General features: G+C 39.7%; 2 protein-coding genes across 2 annotated transcripts in view; one reads left to right on the top strand and one right to left on the bottom strand.

Moving 5' to 3' along the window:
• The window catches only part of EIF4A2 (eukaryotic translation initiation factor 4A2), a 6,117-nt gene extending 4,132 nt beyond the window's left edge, over positions 1–1,985 (top strand). Inside the window, exon 10 of the mRNA XM_010189732.1 lies at positions 1,176–1,985. Within this exon, the coding sequence (XP_010188034.1) occupies positions 1,176–1,320 (145 nt within the window). The 3' untranslated portion in view covers positions 1,321–1,985. The remainder of the gene's footprint in view (positions 1–1,175) is intronic.
• A 961-nt stretch (positions 1,986–2,946) lies between these two features.
• Positions 2,947–9,762, bottom strand: RFC4 (replication factor C (activator 1) 4, 37kDa). Its single transcript, XM_010189734.1, has 8 exons — positions 9,647–9,762; positions 8,373–8,492; positions 7,391–7,534; positions 6,991–7,111; positions 5,883–6,008; positions 4,205–4,285; positions 3,590–3,706; positions 2,947–3,058 (listed from the first exon to the last, which is right to left on the bottom strand). The coding sequence occupies exons 1-8, from the start codon at positions 9,760–9,762 to the stop codon at positions 2,963–2,965; spliced, it is 921 nt and encodes a 306-aa protein (XP_010188036.1). The 3' UTR covers positions 2,947–2,962.
• Between the last annotated feature and the right edge of the window lie 1,322 nt (positions 9,763–11,084).

Genomic DNA, 11,084 nt, shown 5'->3' on the forward strand with positions numbered 1-11,084 from the left:
TATGATGACAAAAGCCAGTACTGGCATAGGTCTTGAGAGCAGTGTGAGCTCAGATCTTGTAGGTCCTAGCTAATCTCCAGCTGCTGCTATTCAGTGACCAGACCTTAATATTAGTAGCAAACTACCTGTACAGGACTGCCTGCATTCCTGGAGGTGCAACTGTGTTCATGTTCTGTGTGCCTGGTTTGCTCTTGGTGGCTCTTCTTGCAGTGGGATTCTTTTCTCTGTGGCGTGTGTCTTCTGGTAGCAACCTTAAGTTGTGTTTCCCTAGGTTTAGTTAAGTGCTTCCAGTGACTGTCCCTAAATTAAGTAAACTGTGCTTTGTTACTTGATGTAAAATAATACAGGAGTCGATAGCAGCAGTTGATGACACAGGATGGTGCTCAGAAACGGCGTTGACGTAATTTAGGACGTGGATTCATAAGCGGCACAGTTTGAATAAAGAGCGAGTTGGTATTTATATATTTATATATTTTTTTGTCATCATTATTCACTAAGTTCTGTGAGCCATTTTGTGTATTTAGCTCCTGTTGACTCCATGCTTTGTTTAGTCTGCAGGGAGATAGAACTGATGGTGGGCGTAACTAAACTACCCTGATGTTAGTGATGACTGGCTTGGGCTTACACAAAAACCTTAAGCTTGAATTTTCTGTTGAATTAAAAAAAATTAAAAAAAATTAAAAAACCAACAACCCTCTCTAAGTTTTCCCACTGGACATAGTTGCTTGGAATTAAAAGTTCTCAAGTCTATAGTGCTGTTCCATGTTACTGGATAGAATTGGAATAACTAAGAACAGTCCAGTCTTTGAACAGCAGTTTATATCTTGTGTGCCTTATGCTTGGGACTGGATGCATGTGGTGTGGGTCTGGCTGAACAGAGGAGAGGGAGGTGGAGTTGGGACTTGACACCACAGCATCAACTGTTAAATGAAGGTCTTACTTTGCAGCCTTTTCTGCTCTGCTGCTCTCCATAGGATGGACACTCCTGTACTGCTGGCACTAACTGCTGGTTTTTCCTGACCAGACATGGCTTTGGTAGCAGCCAGTCCCATAAATACAGCATAAACTGGCCAGTGGCAGATGAGAGCAGCAGTTAAACGTTTGCAAGATCTGTTCATGGAAGCAGACTAGAGAGTAGTTAACCACATGTGTAAATGTGTTCTCTTTTTGTGCAGGATTGGCCGGGGTGGTCGTTTTGGCAGAAAAGGTGTGGCTATAAATTTTGTCACTGAAGAGGACAAGAGGATCCTGCGAGACATTGAGACTTTCTACAATACTACAGTGGAGGAGATGCCAATGAATGTGGCTGATCTCATTTAATCCCTGGGATGAGGTGGTTTTGAATGCAGTGGTCGCTGTTGCTGATAGGCGATTCACTACGTGCATTGTGCTTCTTTCTTTGGGGATATATTGAATCTTGTCTCAATGCTCATAACGGATCAGAAATACAGATTTTTGATAAGCGAAGCGACTTTCTGTCGTGAGCTCTTGTGGGGAAAGCCATTGGCTTTATCCACTTTAGGGTTAGACTGTTGGGGTTGGGTGGAAAGTCATGGGGTCTGTAAATTTTTTCTTTATTAGAAATTTATTTCCTAGTTCCATAGAAGTGGTTGTATTAGATGTTCTTTATCATTTAATAATTTACTTATGGACTAAAAGATATAAGTGCTGTATAAAGTCAGCCAATTATGTTAAACTAGCCTATCTTCCTTTATTGTATGTACTTACACTTGAGATTGAATTGGAAAGGCCTTTCAAAATCTAAACTTTTATAAGAGCATTAAAATGCATTTTTGTTTCATATGTATTTATTCAATAAAATATTTAATTAGTGGTAAGTGTGATCTGGACCCTGTTGCTAAGCCCCAGCAAGCAAGCAATCATACTATTGTCTTAGTTAGGGTTAAACCCAGTAAAATTTGCCATATTGCACATGTCTTAATGAAGTTTGAATGTTCAATAAAATAATTCTATATTCACTTAAATTGTAAATAGTTGCTTCTTGGTCAGAGAGGGTCTTGTTTGCAGGGGAAAAAGAGCTCTTGGTAACTGTGGAGGGTGAAAGTGTTGGCTGCTTTGTCTTGAGCTGTGGTTTTTTTTCAGTTACTGGGCTGCTGGGTGATTCTCAGCTTCATTAGTAACTACAGGGGCTATACTGGGTAAGTGATGTGTTCATAACACTGAAATACCCTTTCATCAGAGTAGAAAAGGGCTCATGATTTAAGTCAGTATTAAAAGGCCTGCTGCCTGCATCAGTTTGTGTTCAAGGAGGTGGAGCAGTACAGGGAATTCAGCTTTCACAGGACAGACCTGTGAGTCCACGAGTACACCACAGGTGCTAAATCTTCCCTGGGAGCTGTGTTCTTCACACAGGCAACAGCTTTGGAAATTGTGACAATGGAATGAGACAGCTCAGGAAAATCTAAGCCATGTCTTCAGAACATGCTCTGACCTTTCACCCCACTCTTGGTCTTAACTTGAACAAAGTAATGTTAAGCAGAACTTAATGCTAAAGTATTAAATCACTTTCTAGTTAAAGGGCCTGGTAGAGGATGGAGGTAACATGGCACATGCTCCATCAGGAGCTGAGCTCCTTTGGAAGCCTTGTATTTAATAGGTGTGATCATTTTGCAAAGTCAGTGCTTTCAAAACCAAGAAACATGGCCAGAAAGGAAAAGTGTGCTAAGCTTCCAGCTGATGGTGTCTCTATCATATGTACAGACTTATTTCTGATGCATTTACCTTTCCCTGTGTAAGTCTACAACAAAACTGCAAAGCAGGAGCACTACTACAGAGATCTTAGTGTAAAAAAAAAAAGTCAAATACTCTAGCATGAGTTTTTCCAACTGCTGAGCAGTCCTTTTATTGCAAAAAAATACAAAAGTACCCAGGTCCCCACTCTCAGAACCCCAGCCACCCATGAAACAATGCTGCTCTCCTCTGCTGCCAGTCACTGCTGGAGTTAGATGTTGTGTGTCAGTTGCTGCATCACAAGAGCACACAGACTCATCAACTGCAAGAATTCATCAGCACCATCTGCCAAGCATTTGTCCACTTCCTGCAAAAAGAGAAGGTGGAACCCTTTTAAAATGGTGGTGGTGCTCAAGCCAGCTGGCTCAGGTACAGCAGAGAACACCAAGGTGAAGTTTGCCAACCGTTCACTGAATTGGCAATGACTTCTGCAGCAGTCACACATCACATCCTGTAATACTGAACTGGGAAAAACTTCTCTAGCCTCTATGTTCCTGAGGAGGCCAAGATGTGACAGGTAGGAGTGCAGTTCTAAATTTAAGTGCTGACTTAAAATCCTGCCTTAGTTTTTCCTCCTGATTAATATTAAGAACAAACAAAAGAAACCCCCACAAAGCCTTTGCTTGAGCACCTTTAGAACAATATAATACAGCTTCTAATTCACTTGACTGGATTTCAGTTCCTTCTCATGACAGGACAAAAATTCAGCTTCTACCAAGAAATACTCAGGACTAAAAATCAAATATGTAATTATGTGTACTTCTTAGGGGACTGTGTAAACAAAAATTAATCAGTAGAGATGAATGTGTTTTGTTTTTAAGTGAAGCTACAGACTTACCGCGAGTTTCTCAGCTATGACAGATTTCTGCTTGTCACTGTAATCTTCGCTTTCAACAACAGCATCGTGCAGCTGGTTTACAAGCTGAGCAACAGCATATCCTTCGTTTATGAGATTCTGTGTCAGGGATGGAGGAAAATGGAAGTAATTCAGCAGCAGAAACACCACAAACTGGAAAAACAATCTGAAGAATTCAGTCTGAACTGAGGGACTGTACCACAATTTGTTAGGGAACATTTTTGGGACAATTTGGTAGTTGTATACAGTCCATCCTGCCTGACGGTGACCCAAAGGGAGCACCTAGGAAAGACCGCACAAGCACAACAATTTTGCCCAAATATTCTTCCAGCTTCTGACAATTTACATCTCAGGGATTTTGTAAGCAAGAGACATTTTAGGCAGTTAACAGCCTCCACTGAACCTGTCCAATCTAAAATTAGGAAAGCTCAGCATCCACAGCATCATGTGGCAGTTTCACTGCTTTCACATTTTCAAGTGCCACCTGCTTTGATGTGTTTTCTTCATCTGGTAGTTGCTAGATCTGTAAGGCCAAACCTTTTTTTAATAAAATCAAACCCCAGAACATCCAAGGCTGGAGCATCATGAGGACTCTACCTTTGCCAATGTTTCCAGTTTCTCAAAGGAGCCACTCTGGCAGACAGAGAGCAGTTCTTCAGTTCTTTCTCTAGGGATGACCTGTAACAAGTTACATTTCTCAATTTCAACTTTGTGAACTTAAATCTAAAGTTGATGCTTACAGTAACAGACAAATTGTTTATGCAGGAGGCTTTTTTAGCATTTCCTCTACACACCCAACTACTTTCAAGCAAGTATATGAGACAGCCTCGCTACATTTGAAGAGTGAGAGCTAGGCTGTAATATTTGTCCTATACTGGTGGTATTAAAATAAAAACTCTATCATGACAGTGAATTGTCAAAGTCACCTTGGTAAATCCAAACACACAACTGCCAATTCAGGACACTGACTCAGTGGAGGACCTACTTCAACACTTAGATCAGCCAATGCTTTCTGTACCAAATCAAGTTTCCCCCGCAGTGACACACCAGGGACATACCAAAAAAGCCTCATGCAACAAGATCAGTCAATAAATCAGAAGAAAAAAAGCCGACAGATGCCATTACTTATCTCTGAGCAGAGAAGCACTGCCCACATTCTCCCCCTCTAGCCATTGTCATTCCTAGCAGCCGAGTGTCTGGACAGTTTGGTTTCAAAGCTTCTTTATTAATCTTTTGTACTAAAGTCACTCCAGGGTCACAGAAGTTATGTACAACCAAAAACCTGAAGTCTTTATGAAGACAAAGTTGGGTTCCTTTGGTTTAAACAAGCATTATTCAGTAATGGAATTTCATGCTTCCCTTTCCTATCATTACAGTCAACTTCCACCACATGTCTTAGAAATTGTCATTTACAGTGATCTTTAAGTGAAATCCAGCTTTTCGACAGCTAGATACACAAAACTGAATGAGTTCACTGAGAAAATTATTTTAAACTGTTCTGTAAAACATGCACAGCAGCAATTGCCTCTGGTTCCATCAAAGTGAAAACCTCACAACCCTTACAATTAGCTCTGATGGTAGCACCTTCAAGGAAAGTGTGTCCATCATTAAAGCTCATTTATTTTTCAGCTCCTCAATGCCTAATCACATATTTCTTGCTTTAGGGGGTGTTTTGTTGCTATAGGAACACCTTCACAAACGTTTTACTAAATGCATTTCCTCTCAGGTTCCTCCTGTCCCTGTCAGGATGATCTATGTCATTCCAGAAGAAATCACTCCTGTTTTCTTAAAAAGCAAGAATCTACACACATCCCTGAAAAGACACTGGCACTGTGAACGTTAAGGTGAAAATGAGCTGCTACTGAAAGTTATTCCCCTGTGGTGTCTCCAAACCCTATTTTGCAATGATCTACACTTACAGACACATGCATATATATATACAGAAGTGCCAAAAGACATTCTAGTCTACTGTCCCACAAAGGCAATACATTGTGCATTCATGGGAAGAATATTTACTTCACTTACAAGTCCATTTTACAGTTTTCCTTGACTTAGATGATAAGTTGCTAGAAACTTGTTATGCAGTAAGTGTACAGAGTCAGGCAGTCTTTAAAATTCTGGTGGATGGTGTATGGGTATCATACTGCAATACTAATAGGCATTAAACAACTTTTCAATCAAACTTTGAGCAAAGGTAGATACAGTCAGTAAGTACACTTAACTACAGAAGTGCTTTTCAGACTAATTACAGGAAGAACTGTAAAGCAAAGCTTACCCCAGCAATTTCAGTGACTATCTTCTCTGTGATCTCTTTTCCACCCATTAGGCGAGTGGCACTTTGAAGAAAAGTAATTGCTTTTCTTAAGTCCCCTTCTGACACTTTAACAAGGTAAGATATTGCCTGAAAATTATGTCAGAAAATGCCAAGTTATATTTTCACTGTTCACTAAATTCAGTACACTTTCTCAACACACTGCTTTTAAAACATCGAGTAGTGCCCAAAGCAGACTGTCAGGCACGAGATACAACTGTTGTTGTTTATACACTTCCTCTGTCACTCAGTGTCTCTTCCCCACCCAGGGATAGGGGATGGGAAAAGGAAAAGAGATTCATGGGTTGAAATATAAATGTATTTAATAAAATAATAATTTTTGAAAACTAATAACAGTTATAATAGGAAGTACACAGTTCTACTCAGCCAATATTGTGGGGAAGTAGGCCTCGGGGTAAGGCAGTAAACAAATCCCTCTCAAGATGTGGAAAAGGAAGAAGTCGTCCCCAGCAAACTCCCCAGTTTATAGAGAATGTGACATTTATGGTATGGAATAGTACTAATGGGTCAGCCTGGAGCTTGGGGTCAATTACCCTGGGTTTCCACTTCCCCCAGCCTCTACACCTGTTTATCTCAAGACCACTGAAGACCTTGAGCATTGCACACCAGCTTCAGCTGAAACCTTCACCAGTCTCATCACCTTGTTCCCATGAACAAAACGAAGTGTTGTTGTCCTTATTCTGCACAGCAAAAAACTGACTTTAAAATTCTATCCCAGTAAACCAGGACAAGTTACAAAGCAACCTCTATACTCATATAAACATGTGCTGGCAATTTCAGAATGAAGCATGGTTTCATGCAAGTCTACTCAGCACAGAACAAATAACCCTACAGTTTTGCTTCAGTCTTCTCTGGCAGACATTTCTGTGGTTTTAGGAAGACTCTTAAAATTCATCCCGTCTATGGAAGGAGAATAATATCTGCATGAGTTTATAGATTGTATTTAATATAACTGAGCAGTCTGGAAAAGTATGCTGACTTAGCATCTTTCACTGTAATGTAATTATACACTGGATTAAGCAATAAAATTCCATGATAACCATTACGTTACCTCACTACTGATTTTCACATGTTCCTTCTCAGCAACGTCCAACAGCCTCTGCTGTTGGATTTTGTCTGATAAAGGCTTGAAGCGGAATTTGGAGCATCGGGATGTTAAAGGTTCAATTATTCTGAAAGAAAGGACAGCAAATGCTTCATATATGAATGCACGGGTCAAGTTCATTCAGACAAAGCTATCAAGGCAGAAAAGGGCTGCATAACCTTAAAACTACAACATTGTAAAGAATAAAAGTTGATGCCTAAACATTGTCTTCAGTCTTGTATTCACACAGTTACATCCTTATTAACTCAAAACTATGAAAACCAGGTATGAACCTCTCTGAAGGAAAAAAAAAAGTAGAGAATAGTAAGAGCAACAAGTCCAAATAAGGAACAAATCCTCCACACACCTGCTGATGTAGTTACAGATTAGGCAAAAACGTGTTGTTTTGGATTCTTTTTCCATTGTGCGCCTCAAGGCTGCCTGGGCTGCCGAAGTCATAGAGTCCGCTTCATCCAGAATTACAATTTTAAAAGGAGGACAAGCTTTACCACTGGAAAATAAGAAGTCTGTTATCCAGGAGACATGCAATGTCTAGACTGAGGTAAAAAAAAAAAATCACTGCAAATAGCAAGTCATATTTTACTTAAGTAATTGTACCTGATAAACAGAACATATTCAGAGGTTCAATCTTTCTGATTATTTTTAAATAAGGACTAGTATTTGTAATAAAGGGGGGAACTCAGTTCCCATAGAAAGACGTGACATTTGACTACTGCAAAAGTCCTCTAAAATATGTACTTTTGCTTTAAGTTTCTTTTTATAGGCTTCCTGGTTTCCTGAAGTTTAAAGAACACTGCAACAGACTAACTTCAGTACATCAGACCATTTATTGCCAGACAGTCCTAGCGTGCAGTTTTTTCCTGCTACTTTCCACAATCTGTCTTTTCCACACACACAGCTTCATCTCCCCAGGGTTTCTCACCACCTAATACCAGATTCTTACTAGCATCTGATAAACCAGCACCCATCTTGTATGAGATGCTGCAGATTAGAGGTACTAGAGAAATAATTTTCACCACAGTTCACCCAAAGCAGCTTTTCTGTGGTAGTCAGACAACAACATATCACCAAATCCAGAAGGCTTGATCCTTGGGTCTTCTCCATCTGCCCCTCTCTAACAGCATTAGTAAAAGTTCCTCCCAGGTACTCAAACTCTCAACATGAAATTGCATGAAGTGAAAGCTTAGCCAAAGCACTGGGTGTGTTGCAAACTTCTGGGCAATGCTGACCCATCATTTATATTAGAATTATAAAGTTAAAACCAACACCACATTCTGTCCTAAGCGAGAAAGTCCATCAAACAGAGAGAGCTTTGATCCAGCACTTACTCTGAACGGCTTCCAGATGCAGTCAGCTGAGCAAATGCCTTCACCTTTTCCCGAATCACTTGTATTCCACGCTCATCAGAAGCATTTAACTCAAGGACTCTTTGCCGGAACAATTCAGGCCTGCAAATTTTTTGTTACATGTTAGCCACTAGCTCTTATAATGATATGTTATAAAGGGTATCAACAGTCCTTCTGGCCTTTTTGAATGGCAGGCATTAGTTTTGCCAACATAGCATACTTTGTTAAAAGACAGATAAATTAAGATCATTAAATGTTAGGTATGAATTTTCATTAGCTATTTTTACAATTGCCTCCCAAACTACAGAAAATAGTGAAGTGTATTACATCAGTTATCCAGAAAAAAAAAGCAGGAATTAGGCTTCATAACTTCAGAGCACTATGTTATATGCTTTTCTACTTACATGCTGTGAGCAATGTGGAAGAAACAAGTGAAATGCCCAAAGACAATCACTGGCAATGCTCTGCCATTGTACTACCACCAGAAAGAAATATTTAGAAAGTATAATACAGGCAGTATTCAGCAGCAGTACTATACCGCAGCAGCACCCCTGATTTAAAAAAAAAATACAGTGGATTTTAAGTTCCAGGAATCCAAATGGACGCACAATGTAGAGTTGTCTTCCTACTATTAAACAAGAAGTGGTTCTTTCCAAAAAAGAACACAAGCCAAAAATTAAACATGACAATGGGGGCAGGGAAAGTCGATATTAGATTTGCTCATAACAACAAACCACCTTCTCATCTGTTTTTTTGCTCATGGGTCACTGAACTCACTACTCAATAACTCCCAAGTGTTACACAGGAGTTCATGAAGGTACTCGAGCTGAATTTTAGTCTGACTCCCAGTATTACTTCCACACACAATTCAACAGTGCATAAACAAAAAGATTACCATACAGACATTTTAAGAAGTGCTTTGAGATCTATTTGTAGCTAACAACTAACTGAATATACCGTTAAAATTGGAATTCCTTTACAAAGCTCAGTAATGCATTTCTTTTCATACTCTTTGCTATAGGGTTACATGGCTGGTAGTCTCAAGTGTTGTAAGTCTATACTGGTAACATAAATCCATGATTTGTGACAGAGCAAATAAGAAACAATCTCACATTAGAGCTGAACTAGAATGCGAAGCTATTCCTGAAAAAGACCTAGAAGCTTCACAAAAACAGGCAATGACCACTGGCACACTGTCACACGATTAGAAGACATGTGATAGTCCGTTACACCAAAGCAACTTGATTCCAGCTTACCCATAGAGCTCTCTAGCAGCTGCTAAAATAGTGGAAGTCTTTCCAGTTCCAGGTGGGCCATAGAACAACAGATTGGGAAGCTGAAACAGCAAGAAACAGTTTTTTACAAAGCACATAATCAAACCAAAACAAGAACAGGAAAACCTACTGTAAATCTGAGCACCTAATAGAACAGAGACTACCTGCTCCTCCTAGTAAATAATATCAAGTCTTTCACTTCTCGGCCATTGCACACAGTGCTCTAGGAGGACAAACGCTGTTTATAACACAGCATGAAGAAACCATTACGCACACAGTGCTCTAGGAGGACAAACACTTGCTGTTTATAACACAGCATGAAGAAACCATTATTTCGTGGCACCCTCACACGTTCTGTCAATTTTGATATGTCAATTTATATTTTATTTTGATATATTCTCTCCAGTTCATGTCCGAGATCACTAAAGCCTACAGAACTTAATGTTATGACTGCAGTGACATACAAGTTTGTCCAAGGATGCCCTTCAAACAGCTTGGATACTGCTAGCAGTGCAGCTGTGACAAAGTTTGACACAGGTTAACTAACCTGTACTTTCTCAGCTCCCCAGTCTGCCTTTGCAGGCAAATGCTGGGAATCCTTTGCTGCCATTAACTCCACTGCAATAAGTACAAGGTAACTTGTGAATGCCTGCAGCGAGTGCAAGGCAGACGTACCCAAACGCTAATCACAGAGATGCTTGCAACAACTGACTGGAATGCATAGTGCTGGCAAATTTCAACATCCGTGCAAGGATTTTTTCAAAGGAAGAGAGCAGTGGCATTTCTTGAAGAGATTAGATTAAGTGATCTTTCAAGTAATTTAATTAATAACTCAGTATGTAAAAGAGGAATGCATTAAAGAAATACGCTGACACAGGAGAATCAAAGCAGCACAGCGAAGACCGTAGTAATAATATAGGATGACATTTAACAACACAAGTCATAAAATCTCACAATTTGAGAATATAACTAAATATCTGCTAGATGTCTGGAATTCATCAGCTGGAATAAAACATAAGCTTTGTTTTGTCTGACAGTCAGAAGAACGGTATAAGCCTGTGTAACACAGTAGTTAGTCCTAGGATGCGCAGTTTCAATACAGACAGAAAATCATTAATACTAACAAGGGGTTAGTAAAACTTTGTCTGAAAAGCTACACACAGTTCAGCTCACTCTTAGTCAAAGATGACAAATCCAGACTGGGAAAGGTGATTAAAAGAGTGAAAAGTCTACCTTATGAGAAGTGACTTTTTAATAAAAGTTGGATTTAGATAGCTCAGCAAAACAAAAGCTGAGAGGGAACAAGACTGATCTCCATAAATATACCAGAGCAACACCGGACAACGTTGACATAAACCAAATTTGTGTAAGCTAGCCATGACTAAAGTTTGGCTGAAATCAAGCAGCTATCTAATTAGCA

Source organism: Mesitornis unicolor, unplaced genomic scaffold, assembly GCF_000695765.1.
Source record: "Mesitornis unicolor isolate BGI_N332 unplaced genomic scaffold, ASM69576v1 scaffold34328, whole genome shotgun sequence".
Taxonomy (NCBI): domain Eukaryota; kingdom Metazoa; phylum Chordata; class Aves; order Mesitornithiformes; family Mesitornithidae; genus Mesitornis; species Mesitornis unicolor.

Coding starts and splice junctions, on each gene's coding strand:
- RFC4 (XM_010189734.1), bottom strand. CDS start 9,762: ATGTGCTTTGTAAAAAACTGTTTCTTGCTGTTTCAGCTTCCCAATCTG. Junction 8,493..9,646: donor GCTGCTAGAGAGCTCTATGG/GTAAGCTGGAAT, acceptor AAAAATTTGCAG/GCCTGAATTGTTCCGGCAAA. Junction 4,286..5,882: donor TAGTCACTGAAATTGCTGGG/GTAAGCTTTGCT, acceptor AACTTGTTACAG/GTCATCCCTAGAGAAAGAAC.